This window comes from Xiphophorus couchianus, chromosome 19 (assembly GCF_001444195.1).
Source record: "Xiphophorus couchianus chromosome 19, X_couchianus-1.0, whole genome shotgun sequence".
Classification (NCBI taxonomy): domain Eukaryota; kingdom Metazoa; phylum Chordata; class Actinopteri; order Cyprinodontiformes; family Poeciliidae; genus Xiphophorus; species Xiphophorus couchianus.
In genome coordinates this window covers 23,456,540-23,471,736 of record NC_040246.1, presented here as the reverse complement: position 1 = coordinate 23,471,736, position 15,197 = coordinate 23,456,540, and the positions used below count along the sequence as shown (strand labels likewise).

The following is a 15,197-nucleotide window of genomic DNA, read 5'->3' as shown; positions in this document are numbered from 1 at the left end:
TAACAATCACTTGCTAAATTAAATGATGATTATTTCAATAATCAATTCATCCAATTAATCATTTTAACCCTAGCTACAAGCATAGATAACCACACTTTAATCATTTTCGTCATTTATTTTTACAGAGTTGATGGCAGTGATGCACAAAGTGTAACAAAAGTGGGTTGTTCTGTTATGAAACTATAAATTTGTTTTATACTGTAGATTTTTTCCTCTTTTCCACCCCATTTGGTATGGTTTTCTTAGTATCAGGATCACTCTCACAGCTGCAGGACTCTGTCTTCCACTCTGGTTGCTCAGTGCTATCATAACTCACACTGGTAGTGCCAACACGGTTTCGAGATTTCTTCTTCCAGCATACGGAGATGATGAGCATTAGACACAGGACACAAAAAACAGCTAAAAAAGAGATAACTATAGCCTGAAGCCAGTTTACCCCACCCTCTGAAACTTTAACGTTGTACTGGATCACCGCCTTCTTGTGCTCTCTGCCTTTAACTACTTCCACTGTCTCACAGGTGTAAAGGCCTTCATCAGTGAAGGAAGGTGTTAAAACGAGTCCCTGGCTGAGCAGAATGTGTCGGGGACCGGGCTCAAGGATTTTACCAGAGAAGCTCCAGCTGATGGGGAGATTGGCATCAGGGAAGCAGGGGAGGAACTGTGCGACGTCAGCTGTGAGGTGGATGTCGGTAATCTGCATTGATACTGTGGGAGAAGCGAAAACAGCCATTAAAATTATCCTACTTTTCTCCTCGCTAAGGTAAATGTGTGTAAAGAGCTTTATGTGGGGAATACTTGCAATGAGAGCTTGGGCACATTGTAGCATCACCATCAATAAGGTTCTGGATCCTGCCACAAATGAATTAAATTCTCTGATTATAAACGTAGCACATAATGAACATGTCTTGGTTAGTGTGACATACATGGAGAAGTTTGAAGCACCAGCAACAGCAGCACACAGGCCTTTGAGGTGGTCCCAGCCACAGTATGGATCTCTGGCTATAAGGCAGTCAGCACAGGATGTGTAGCGGCTGCAGTCCCTCACACTGAGCTGAGCAACAGCAGTTCTAGTTGCGCTGTACAGCTGACCCTGCAGATCATCAGAGTTCAAAGGTTAGCTCCAGGTCCATTTAGTCTACAGACATGTAGCTGTAACCTACTCTTCTAGAGAGCTGAAGGAAGCGAATGGGCTGAGGATCCTGAAACAGCTGCAACTCCTCAATGATTCGCCCTCCATCATCACCAGACCACACCGCCTTCTGCAGCCAACCAGAGTCTAGAAGACAGAACCAGAGGTAAAGTTACAAAGAATACTAGCAGCAATGTTTTGGTTAAACACCCTCACACGAGGTTCAACATAAAATGAAATCCTTAGCGGAGGCCATTGTTTAGGGTGGTTATAACTGTGGGCATCAGGCTTCTCTCCAAATGCTCCCTTCTGCACCACAATGTCCTGTACCTGCACCAAGGGAACAGCAGTAAGGCTAAGTGTTCCTGTAGTGGAACGCTAGGACTTTTAGGATCCTGGATTGTATTGAGTTGTTATTGGGCTTGATTTATTCTAGCTTCATTATTACTTTATGTTCTATAGCAGGGGTCTCAAACTCCAGTCCTCGAGGGCCGCAGTCCTGCAACTTTTAGATGTGCCTCTGCTGCACCACACCTGAATAGAATAATTAGTTCATTAGCAAGGCTGGAGAACTGATCTACACAAGGAGGACGTAATTAAGCCATTTCATTCCAGTGTTTTGTACCTGTGGCACATCTAAAAACTGTAGGTCTGCGGCCCTCGAGGACTGGAGTTTGAGACCCCTGTTCTATAGTCTCCTTCTTTGATTAGATCAGCCTTGTTTCTGTTACTTTAGTCAGCCTTCTATTTCCTGAAGAACATCTCCAGGATTAGAGATCTAATGTGTCGACAAGATCTAGAGAAACGCATCTATGTGTTTATCTTTAGTCACATCAATTACTGCGTCTTCACTGGTCTGCCTATCAAAACCTCCAACTGCAGCTGATCCTGAATGCTACTGCTGTTGTTCTGACTAAAACCAGAAAGATAGAGCACATCACCCAGTTCTAAAGTTCCTACACTGAGAGAACAGACTTTAAATTACTGTTGCTAGTTTATAAATTACTGAATGGCTCAGCAGCACAATTCATTAAAGATCTACTGGGTTGTACCAACCTGTCAGACCCCTGAGGTTTTTGGTTCTGGTTCTGCTCTGAATCCCCAGAACCAGAACCAAATGAGGAAAATCAGCATTCAGTTTATATACACCACAAATCTGGAACAAACTTCCAGAATATTGCAAAACAGCTGAAACACTGAGCTCCTTTAAATCTCGACTAAAAACGCAGCGGTTTGGAGTTGGGTTTGAAATGTAATCAATTAAGAATTTAACGATGGCACTTGAATGTTTCAATTGTTGATTCTATGTTGCATGACTTTGTATTTTTATGATGTAAAGCACTTTGAAATGCCTTGTTGCTAAAATGTGCTATAGAAATAGAATTTGATTGATTGATTTATTAATTTAGTCATTTGGACCCTCTTCAATCTACACATCATGACATTGCCATGATGTGGCAATGTAACCAACATGTTTGATAGTAGTTTATTAAATGTTTAGTTTGAAAAATGAGTATTTGCACTGGACTAAATGTATAACAAATGAAATATTTACTTTGCAAGCTAAATATTTAGTTTGAAAAGTAAATATTTTTCATGTAAATTATATATCTGGTTTGGAAATATTACATTTTAAAATTATTTTGGAACTATAAGCCTTTATTCAAAAGTGGTTTTGCAGGAAGGGGACAGAGAGAAGGGGAGAAAAACATGCAACAAAGCCACCGAAGAAGGGACTCGAACTCGGGACGGCCGCATTGAGGTCAGTAGCCTCATATTCAGGGTGCCCACTGTAACCACTGCATACATGACGCCATGAAACTTAGACATTTAGAAATTAATTAACAACACAGTGGAAATATGACTTTGAAAAATTTACAACCATTCTTTTCTTCTATGACAATATGTCCAAAATGTTGCTATTAGGTATTTACTCTTACATTCACAGTGAAACTGCATGTAGTTTTTTCCTGTTCATTGGTCAATACAGCTGTTGTCCAGTCTGATCCTGCCAACAACGCCAACATGTGTTAAGCCATTAGATATGATCCAGTTACTTACTGTTGCTAATAAACATGACGTTGTGCTGCTCTCCATCCAGAGAGGTTACTTTGTCAACAACAATTTTGGAGAACTGGGCCATAGACCGAACCAGCAGGGGCTTCCCAGTGAGTGGCGTCACCGCTCCCTCCATCAGAGGATGGTTCTTCAGAAACTGCAGGGTTGAGTCTGGGAGGTCATAAGAGGTCTTCACACCACTGGCTCGCATTTCATCATTAATACACTGATAATACAGATCAGAGATCATATGAGGTGGATAATTTTCTTCACTACCATCTTATATTGTTCTGGTCTTGGTGCTTACTGAACGAGGATAAGGGGAAGGAAATGCTCCCATGAACCTCACCCAGGTGCCATAAGCAGTCTCAGTCATAAAGTTCCCCCTGAAAACTTGCCTGATGTCTGACAGCTTGTAGGCGCAGACAGCGGACTGACTGCAGGTACTGGATGGCTCCCTGCAAATTCAGAGAATCATACTTCTGAAAATGAAACATATCAGCACCGACCCCAAACAACTGTCACAAATGGTGCAGGATTTCTCCCAGTGTATTATAAGCCTGGCTGGCCGCTAGGCTTTACTGCCCCCCCACACCCCACCGCCAGACTAAGCATTGTTTGTTTCTGTTTTTATTTAAAAAATTCTTATTTTTATTTTTTAAAATAAGACAGCAAGCATCTCTGCTGCAGTGAGCATTTTACCAGCAGGGCAGAATTATTCCTGAAGGAAAGATAGGTATTGTTTTTTTTTATAGTTTTATTAGTTGACGCATTGGACAGGGAGTGCAGACCATCACACCACCAGCGCCTCTGTGTGTTTACCGCCTCGCACTCTGTCACTGCTTGATCTCTGAAGTTTACCTTGGCATGGATTGCGCACACCTGCTTTCACTCAAACTGGACACAGGCTCATCTTTATGGACATTTACACCAACCCCGTGTGAGGATGAGGACCCTTGTTTCTTTAGGAAATTTATTAAGGTAGGAATCAAGTGTAAATTTACCGCATTTGCTCTGCTCATGCAGCTCAATGTGAACTGCAAATGTTCACATTGAGCTGCTCTCAGTGTTCACAGGTGCGCCTTTAGAGGTGCACGTTGAGCATGCAGTCAAAATAATTGTTCTTTGCCTCATAGTCGCGCAGCATGCTGGTTTATTTTTATTTTTTATTTTTTTGTGGCGACACAATCCCTATTGTCCTTCTATACTCAGCAGCAGAAATGAGCTGTGCAGTGGATTTAGCTAATTATGCAGGGCCGGTCCAAGGTTGTATGAGGCTTTGAGCAGAATTTAACTTAGGGGCCCCTCTTGCTGCTAAGAACATCAGAAACTCCAACAGCATTTCAACATGGAATTAGTAAAGTCTGGGACAGGGTCTAGTTTAGTTGGCAAAGTTTAAAAGCAGTCAGTGATAATTGTAGCTTACTCGTTTGAATTAGTGAACAAACAGCTAAAACTCAAAGATTAAACTCACAGTATCAGATTGTTGCTATGGTAACAAAACAATCTTACTATGATAATTGTTTGAATTTTTACAAAGTAAACTTGCCAGCTCCTTAAAATCTTAAATGTAAAACACTTTAAGATATTTTAATTTATCTATGCTGAAACCATTAAATCAAATTTAACTGCATTGATATTCTCCTAAGTTCGTTTATGCCTTGGGCCAGTTCTAAATGTGATCAGCATCACATTGTGTTTTTAGATCCACTGACTGATGACATAATTTGGATTTGACAGAAGTGCAAATAATTGATATTTTTTTAATTGTATTTTTATTATTGCTTTCAAAACTGTATTTGTGGGTGTCAGTATTTTTGGCAGTGTCCTCCAGTAACACAATTACCCTCTAATGTTTTAGATTTCCTGTCAACTTATTATCTTTTAATACAAAAACATGGTGGCTCGCCTCGGCACCCCACCACCGGTTTTAGCCAGATTTCTGGGGAAATCCCTATGGTGGGTTCAGTTTTCAGAGATTTTTCTGTAGAACAAAACTCCAACCTATTTGTGCAAATTTTGCTCCATGATAAATCTGTGGTGAAGAATATCTAAAGTATATGAAAGAAAATGCATTTTGGTAAGCTGAAATATGGAGATATGTTACTTGACATGTTACTGGCTGCCATTTTCAAAATAGCCAATATTTATGCAATCTACTGCATAAATATTATGAATTGAAATGTGGGTTCATCTGTTCAACATCTACAGTGTGATCATGGATCCCAAACACATCAGTCAGACTGATACACATTGGCAGAGAAAAAAAAATGCCCTAGTCAAAGTCCATATGTCAGTGTGTCTGAAAATTATGTGGCACATCTTTAAGAGAGCTGAGCAAAACCTTCAATGAACTAAAGCAACACTTTTCACAACATAAGCAGAACCACTGCTGAGTATTGTTGCTGCTGAAGGAGGTTCTGCTGCTGCTGTATCATAGGCTGTGCTTAGGTCTTCCACACAACTTATGTTTTGTGGAAATAAATGTCTGTGTTCCGGTTGGTCGGAGCGTTAGCGGTTAACGAACCAGCGCTAACCTCATCATGCAGGTTCAGCTGGTGAGGAGCTTTCGCTCTCGTCTCGTAGTCACGCATCACGCTGGTTTTATTTTATCATTATTTTTAGCATTATTTTTCCAGTTACATGATGCATCAAACCATATCAAACGCTTTGTCCACTTAGAGTTAATGAGCGCTGAGATCTGAAAAACTCGTCCCATAAACTGGAGCAACCAAAACAGTTTCTGTCTCTTATTAAAACTCAGAAATGTTAGAGCTGCTAAAGCCACATTAGCAGCATTGAATTAAATCTCAGTTTGTTGCTCATCTCTGCTCAGTGCAGCAGATTGAACTCATCCTGCAGGGCCGGTCCAAGGCTGCATGAGGCCTGGGGCAGAATCTGACCTAGGGGCCCCTCTTGCTGCTAAAACCATCAGCACCTCTAACAGCTTCTGGGTTGGATTTAATCTGGGAGAGAGAGAGTAGATTAACTGGCCAACATAAAAAACAATAAGTTATTAATTGTATTTGTGAACAAACAGCTCAAACTCAAAGATTAAACTCACAGCATCAGATTGTTGCTATGGTAACAAAATAATCTGAGTATGAAGATTGGTCTTTGAACTTTTACAAAGTAAACTTGCCAGCTCCTTAAAATCTTACATTTAAATGTTAAACAATTTAAAATCTTTTAATTTATGTTGAAACAAATTAAATCAAATTTAGCAGCATTGATAATCTCAATAAATAAATGTTACATTTATATATCTGTGTTAAAATATCAGCCTTTATGGCCCCTGAAGCTCTGGGGGCCCGATGGAGCCGCTGACTTCATTTGGATTAAACAGAAGTGCAAATAATTCATATTCATCTTAAGTGTATTTTTTTATTTGTTGATTTTCAGACTAGTTCTGGGTTTAAATATTGTTTCACTGCCATGTTTTCCTGTATTATTATAAAAATATTACATGTTTTACAGTAATATTTTTACTTTTCCAACTTAACATCTTTTAATACAAAAACACGGCGGACGCATCGGCGCACCGACCAGCAGACTCAGCAGGTTTACTGGGGAACTCAGTAAACCTGAGTTTAGCTCAGATCCTCAGAACAGCAGCTAGCATCCAAGGTCTTTCTTGTCTTCATTGTGGGAGTTCAGCCAATCAGCATCAAGGAAAGTTAATAGCACTCCTTGACTGGCTGCTGTGTAAACACCAGTCTATATATTGTCAAGTAGCACAGCTCTAAGGTAATTCAGCTTTCCAAGCTGAATTTTCTTGTTTCAGATGTCCTTTATGAAATAATCCCTGAACAGGCGAAGTTTTCCAAATATTTTGTCTTACCACAGAAAAGACAGAAGTGTTTCTACTCCAACATCATGGCAGTTGAGTAATAGAACTCAATTTATTTTATTAACAGCATAATCATAAAGCTGCAGATGAAGAGGTTAACAAAATCGGAATTCTTTGCACACTGAAACCTGAGGAGACATGACTTACGGGTTTAGGATGAATGTTGCGTAGAAGACGCTGTTCGTTAAATTATTTTCATCTCGTAGAAGAAAGACGTCCTGCACCAGAGAGGGAGAGCCTATGTCTCCGAACGGGCAGTCCAGACGGACTTTCAGGAAAGAGGTCCACTTTCTCCGCAACATTCTCATTCCTCCCACGTCACTCTGAATCGACACAAATGTCACTTTATTACTGATTCATGTGGTGTTTAAAGGGAGTTTAGGTAAGGAAAGGTAGGTAAAGTAATTTTATTTATGTAGCACATTTTCTGTAACAAGGCAATTTCAAAGTGATTTACATGAATTAAAAGGAAATATAACAAAAAACAAACAAAAGGAAAAAACAAAAAAGTATAACCCTGTTTTGAATAAGTAGTCTGTGATTTACAAACTAATAGAAGTTTCTCTGGATTCTAAGCTTGTTCTAATTCCTGCTCTGGATTGAGTGAAATCCTCTGCATCTTTTTGTTCCAACTAATAGGTTTGATTCCTGTTCTGGGATTAGTTAATATATAAACTAGATGCTCCTGGTATAAGAATAAGTACTCCATAATTTATAAGCGAGAAGAAGTTTCTCTGGATAATAAGATAAATATTTGTCTAAAGTAACAAACTAGACAGAACGACAGACAGCGCAAGAAATTATCAGGGAAATACAGCACATGTAGCAACATTCATATACAAAGACATGAGCTGCAAAAGGCATTGTTGTCTGTAACTATGGCGTGTTTGCAGATTAGCCCATGTCTCATTACAGCCTGTTCTCCCAAAACAAAAGTCCCTCATAAGGTGGTATTATCTAAGAGCAAGTCCTTGAGAGTTCAACCATACAATTTCACAGGTGACTTTGGGAGGGGGTGAAGAAGGGAAAGAGCAGCTAGTTTACTTAAACTCCAGGAGATTTCAGATAGCCAGCAAGCCAAAGCCGGACAAGGGAGCCAGATTCAGAATAAATTAATTTTCTTTAGATCAGGCAGACTTAAAATGTCCATCTTCCCTAGAGTCTTAACTGATGCAATTTGTTATCGTTTCCAATGGGACAAAAACTAGCAAATTCTCCTAGATTGATTCCATTCGGCTATTGACTTTTAGCATCCAAAGTTTGTCTACGAAAGAATCGCATCCAACATGCACCTCAGTCTCACAGCATGTCAGTCTGAGTGTTCGCTAGTCGACCCAATCCATGACAAATTTGTCGATATGCCAGGTATCCACCAATTCCAAACAGCAGAAGTCCTGTTATCATGAATCCAAATAAATCCAGGATGTACACTCTGGGTGTACATCCTGGATTTACGAGAAGACTGGGCACAGGAGAGCCCACAGGACAAGAGGGCTCTCCTGTGCCCAGTCTTCTCATTGAAAAAATTTGATCAACTGCATTTAGAGACCAACTAAGCACAATTTGTAGATTTGGAGGATGTGCAAAAAAGGCTCCAAAAAAGCAGCAAAAACAGAGAGAGGAGGATGAGAATGGTTAGGAAGGCGTCCGCCTTCACCAAGAGCTGGAGCGAGAAAAAAGGTTTAGCATTCAGACGTACTTTACACACTCGTGCAACTCTCGACAGCCGCAGGTTGCGTGGTTCTTCAATACCGTTCTCGATGAGGAACAAGAACACGTTGTCGTCCTCATTGTTCTCTGAACTTTTGTTTATTTCAGCCATGTGCATGGAAATTATGGTGGGCTCTGAGTTCAGACAAAATAAAAAGTGAAGCGAGGTTTGACAAGAATATATATTTTAAAAGGGTCAAGTGGCCACCTCACCAAAGAACCAAATGAATCCATCTTCATTCTTGATCAGATTCTGTGCATGTTTTTGGAAAGCCATTCTTGTTCCCAGGAAGTTTAAGGAGCCAGCGGTATATAAAGTGTTTCCTATTGATAGCACAGGAAAATGTTTTACAATTTTTAAACTAATCATTACAAAACAATCCTTCAGCACGGGTGAGATCCACTCAACCATTAACCTTGTTGTACAGATGTTCAGAACTGGAGAAAAAAAATGTTGTCTTAAACTGGATGTTGTGAAGATGTTTTCTGATGGATTAACACTTTAAAATGTTTAATTTATTTTAGTTTATTTGATTAGGGCAATGCACATTAATCAATATGACCACAATTCATGTAAATATGGAGAAGTTAGTACAAAAGCTCAGTTTCGTATTTTGTTCCAAGACAAGCGAGCACAAAAACAAAATACCTTACCATGCAATTCACTGGACAAAAGACAGTAACAGCACAAGACATTATGAATGAATACGAACTGGTTTGCATTCAACCAATGCTTGTGATGCTTTTTTTAAAATTGTGTAGTTTTTACTGTCTTTGATGTAGGCTGATAGTCCGCTCCATGAATATGTCTAACAGACGCCACCTTCTGTCAAAACTGTTCTGTGCCTCAGCATGTTGTGGTCTCCTTTGGTTTATTCTCTGGTTTTTATTTAGCTTTATTTGCCGTTTCTGAATGAAATCAACCGACGGTGGTGGGGCAAGCCCATTCAAAACTTTTAAAATAATACGGACTTCATGATATATCTGTCAAGAATCAAGGTTTAAAACATTATGCTTGTTAATAATTTTATAATAATGAAAATGGAACAATTTCTTGTCACAGGTTTTCATTGTCCTCTTGAAGAAAGACATGATGGGTTTTTACTATACTTGCAGCTGCATATCACCAGCATATGAAAATAAAAATAATTGCAGAATGGGTGGATGGATGGATTTGGGTTAACAATGACTCCAAGATATTTACATTTTGCAACCAGACCAAGTCTCTCTCCATTAATGTTAGGTGAAATGTATATATTATCAAATATTTGTTGTTTCATGTATCCTAATAGTGTTGCTTAAATAATGATCTGTCTTACATGCCTTTATTGTTTTCTTTTCTTTCAGCATAAAGAATGTTTCTGTGTTGTTGAATTACTTTGTTTCCTTTTTACAAGAGGGCCTCCCTGAAGAAAAGCAGTGACAACCGTGCTCACAGGGTTTATTACTCAGCAGGAACTTCTTCTTCTTTTGACCTGCTAGATAGCTATAAAACCGTCGCAGTGAAGATGTACAACTTGCTCTGTTTTACCCTGTGTCTGGAACCGAATAATCTAGTGCAAGATAACATGTGTTTAGTTAGTGATTGTCATTAGCACTGCAACTAAGTGATGAAGTGTTTTGCCCCCACCCCTTCAAATGCTTGACTCTGTGAAAATGTGAAAAGCAGTTCATTGACTCAGACAGCTTAGCATTGCCTTCAATCTTCAGGAGTTTTTCTTTTTTTAAATTTTGTTCTTTCACACATCACACAAATTATCTACAAGTTAAGAATTGAGATGCATTTCTACTCTAAAATGTGCTAAGCAGAAAACAGAAAAGTCCCAAGCATTAGCGCTGTTTTCCCCCTCCCCGTCATGTAACAAATATAATCTCTTTTTGTTATTTGGAAGTTGCTCATCTTAAAATGTAAAAATAGACTTGCGTATTAAACAGATGTCAGATCTGCTTATTAACGTTCAAAGGCTAAAACAGGCTGTGCTTAACTTAGAGCCGCAGTGCTCTCTGTGATAGGGACTTCGAAAGTAATAAAAAGAGAGGAGCGGACAAATGTGTTTTCAGAGCGGTTGGAGATTTGTGACTGTAAACACATCTCTATCCGTTCTCCTCGCGAGATCAAAAGAATCTAACTCTCTTGTCTTTTCTGTGTTTGTTTAATTTGTCTTTAATAGGTGTCAAACCTGACAATTAACAATAATACTTGGTTCCTGGCCATCTGTGGGTAAAAGGGAAAAAGAAGCAGCAGGTGGGAGGTACAAAAGGTGCATAGAAGCACATTCTTTCTTTGTTCTGGCATGAACAGGTAACACTGAATCCTTTGCATATAACTGTACTTTTACATGCGAACAAAAGTCTGGTAGGTCATTAATGTAAAGACTGAATAGGCTGGGCCCCAAAATGGAGCTTTGTGGCACTACAGCAGAACAATTAAGGTATGTGAAGTTTTATTCTCCAGTATATATGGCTTGAATTCTATTTGACTGGCATGAGTGAGCAGCATTTGAAAAATTAAAATTAGACTGTTTTCCCAGCAACAGTTCATGGTTAATGGTGTCTCTTCAAATCTAAGAATATGGCCCTGACATTACCACCCTCGTATTCATGATTTCTTCTAGCTGTTACATGAACTTTTCCTATGTACTTGTGAGTGCATGAAATAAAAAGTAAAATAAAATGTGAAAAGAAATTATTGCTGTTAATTATTGTTAATTACTTTACAAATGGAATCTATAATTAGGGTCATAAACATGTGGTGAACTAATAAACAGCCTGAGTTTAAAAGTTACTCTGAGTATCTAATCAACTCTATTTGTTTTGTCTCTTGCTGCCGTTTCCTCTGTTTTTCAACTGGTAACAATCCAGCAGCCCAAAACCCAAAAACTGCTAACTTTTTTTCTACTCTGAAGGCTTTGAAGCATAAAGAGACTGAAATCTCTGAGAAGGAGAAGCAGTGCAGGTTCACTGGTTGATGCTGTATGTAGATCCAACTAAATGTACAACCATGCAGATGCAGGAGAACAACTAAACTTATCATAGGATGAGGTTTCTTAATGCTCACCTGCTGCTTGGTCAAGAACTTACGAATTTTAATCCAGAGAATGAAACACTGAGATACTGAGCGAAACGTCATTAAGCCTCGGATAAAAAGTGTTGCACCAACCATTCATCATGGAGGCAAATTTTTCTTTGGGGTCAAAGGGAATTTTCCCTCTGCCACTCTGAGTTGTGTCTTCCATGGTGACGTTTTCTTCGTCGACTATCTGAAGAAACATTGAAGAATTTATAATAATTTAGAAATTATGTTACTTACTCTTCCATGCATCTGTTTTAATTCGGAGGGTAAAATGAGAAAACAATGCAAAACTTTAATACCTTAGTGCTCCATGATTTTACATCCTTTCCTGTTTTATTGCAATAAACTAAATTCTTCCTACACAGTACTGTAAATGCCCAGCCAGTGGGTCTGGTCCTACAGGACAACAACTCCAGCCCTAGTTATGGGAGGAACGTACCAGGTGTGTGCAGGTAGGGTCGAATGCTCTGGTTCCACAAACCAGTATTCTGCCATCACTCAGAGTGTGCATCATTGTGATGTAGTTGTCACATTCCTGTTAGAAGAACAGCTATTTCTACAAACAGACTATTTTAATTTAATGAGACTAATAAAACATTTCTTTATTTTAATGTGCTGTAGTGTACCTCGATACTCTTGCCTTTATTCTGGCACTGGGATTTGTCTTCAGAGCTCACCGTCCAGTTAATCTGACAGAAAACAAACCAACAGACCATGTGTTTATGAGGAGACGTTTGTGAAATTCCTTTATGTATTTTTAATATGAAAAGTCAAATATATATCCGATGGGGTGCCTTTTGTAAAGTTACACAGCCAAAAGTGAACAGAAATAATAACAGTCATTCAGTTAGTAATAAGAAAAAATAAACAGCTTCATTTTATAAAGTGACAGCTTGAAACTAAATATTCATAGGCTACATAGCATACTGCAAATGCTATGTAGCTATATTTATTTATGTATATTTCAACATGTATTTTGTCAAGTAAATGTTTTAGCTAGCTCAGAACTAAATATATTTAATTTGAAATTATTTCGTTTTGAGCTCAATATTCAAAACAGATGCTTAGAATACATAAATGTGTGGATGTGCCAAAACTTTCTCCAGCTGAACAGAAACAAAACTGAAGTTATCATTTTTGGACCTAAAGAGATATGATCTAGAGTTATAGATCTAGAGTTATGGATCTAGAGTTATAGATCTAGAGTCAATGCACAGCTTCAGTTATTACAATTAAAACCAGCGATCAGCTCGAAACCTGGGAGTAGTTATGGACTCTGACCTGAACCTCCAGAGCCACATAAAGACAGTTACAAAGTCGGCCTTCTATCACCTGAAGAACATTTCCAGGATTAAAGGACTAATGTCTCAGCCTGATCTAGAGAAACTCATCCATGCCTTCATCTTCAGTCGTATTGATTATTGCAACAGCGTCTTCACAGGTCTGTCCAACAAATCAATTAAACAGCTGCAGCTGATCCAGAATGCTGCTGCTGGCGTTCTGACTAAAACCAGGAAGATAGAGCACATAACACCAGTTTTAAAGTCCCTCCACTGGCTCCCTGTAGCTCAAAGAATAGACTTTAAAATATTGTTGTTAGTTTATAAATCACTGAACGGCTTAGCACCACAATACATTAAAGATCTGCTGTTGTTGTATCAACCTTCCAGACCTCTCAGGTTCTGGTTCTGGTTCTGCTCTGCATCCCCAGAACCAGAACCAAACGAGGAGAAGCAGCTTTCAGCATCTTTGCACCACAAATCTGGAACAAACTTCAAGAAAACTGTAAAACAGCTGAAACACTGACTTCCTTTGAATCTACACTAAAAACCCACCTGTTTAGGATTGTATTTGAAATGTAATCAATTACAAATTTAATGATGGAACTTGACTTAATGTCGTGTTTTGATTATTGATTCTATATTGCATTGTGTTTCTGTGTTTGTAATGATGTAAAGCACTTTGAAATGCCTTGCTCCTGAAATGTGCTATACAAATCAAATTTGATTGATTGATTTGATATTTAGTTAATAATTAATCTTTAATAATTAAGCTTCAGTCTAACTAGTCAGTTAGCAAGCTAAATAATTGGCTTCAACCTAAACATTTAACTTCAAATTAAATATTTTTAAACTAAATACATTTATCTCTGAGCTAACTAAATATGTAGTTTGTACATTTCACATTAATCTTTCTCTGAGCTAAATTCACATCTTGGTCCTAAATATTTAACTAAATTTTACCATTTTGTTTTAGATTAATATGTAAATAGGAGCTAAACATTAAATTGGTAAATTAAGCATTGTGTGTACTGTCCAGGTTCTCCAACCTGTTCCACCCAAGCCCAGTTCCTACCTCGCTGGTCTTTTCAGTGATGTCATCCAAATTGAGCGTGATGACCTTTCCTCTGGCTCCGATGAAGAGCAGACCGATGTCTTCTCTAACCAGCAGGGAGCTCAAACCATCAAAGTCTGGCTCCTTAAACAGCTTCAAGTTAATATCTGAGGGAAAGAATCCAACCGGCATCCTCAGGCTGCTTTTGAAATCAGAGAATTTTCATAAACTTCTGAATTTAGTTTAGCTCTCTGCATTTTATTTAGAGATATCAGAGTAAGAGGGGGTAGACAGTGTCTTCATGCTACACTCGTATTATTTCCATCTTTATAATGCACTTCTTTGTGTTTGTTTGTCATTCAAAGTCAATGAAACACTAGAGTTTGTGTTTGCAACATGACAAAATGAGGAAAAGTCAACAAGGTGTGAATACTTCTGCATTGGTCTGAACATTTCACTGCTGCTGCAGAGACGCCTCACCTGAGAAGAAAACGCTCCGGCGGGCTTTCAGGCTTTTTGCTGATCCTTCACTCATAATGATCAGGACACAAAGGAGCGCTACCTGACTCTTCATCATGACCTCACAGGAAATGAAGAAAAGAAACATGATTTCTATGACAGCTGTTATAGAAACAGCAGTTTGTTTCTTGCTGTATAAAGATGATCTAGCTATCAGATAGTCTAGCTTCAGCTGAGGCGCTGAAGCGTCTCAGAAACATTATGGATTCATACATTATGAAATGAGTCTCAATTAAATTATTTTATTTCCCTCAGGTCTTTCAATTAGCATCTGAAAATGATTTACAGCTCAGCTTCAAGCACTTTACCATAAAACATGCAAGTCATGGTTTACATATTTTATACCACAAGGGGGAGCAAAGACACCAAATCATCTCTGCACGAGATTCAAATGTGGGAAACTAATATATAATTCACAAAAAGTTTCTCATGTCGGAACATTTTTTGTAAACATAAAGATGTTTATCTTTACAAACATGCATTATTTAAAAAATAATAAAAAGTGCACTATCAAATACAGTTGA

At 38.5% G+C, this 15,197-nt stretch overlaps 1 protein-coding gene across 2 annotated transcripts; it reads right to left on the bottom strand.

The window, feature by feature from the left end:
- Positions 1-95: 95 nt before the first annotated feature.
- Positions 96-14,779, bottom strand: LOC114134191 (semaphorin-4E-like). 2 transcript variants are annotated; one of them, XM_028000601.1, is made up of 14 exons: positions 14,635-14,779; positions 14,176-14,321; positions 12,447-12,509; positions 12,260-12,355; positions 11,908-12,007; positions 8,961-9,071; positions 8,737-8,882; positions 7,185-7,360; positions 3,537-3,645; positions 3,191-3,413; positions 1,161-1,276; positions 924-1,090; positions 800-849; positions 96-705 (listed from the first exon to the last, which is right to left on the bottom strand). In XM_028000601.1, exons 1-14 carry the CDS (start codon positions 14,759-14,761, stop codon positions 194-196), a joined length of 2,142 nt encoding a protein of 713 aa, XP_027856402.1. In that variant the 5' UTR covers positions 14,762-14,779; the 3' UTR covers positions 96-193. The 2 variants fall into 2 exon arrangements, with proteins under 2 accessions (XP_027856402.1, XP_027856403.1); XM_028000602.1 differs by lacking the exons at positions 14,176-14,321; positions 14,635-14,779 and having other exon boundaries at positions 3,495-3,645; positions 12,260-12,376.
- Positions 14,780-15,197: the final 418 nt, after the last annotated feature.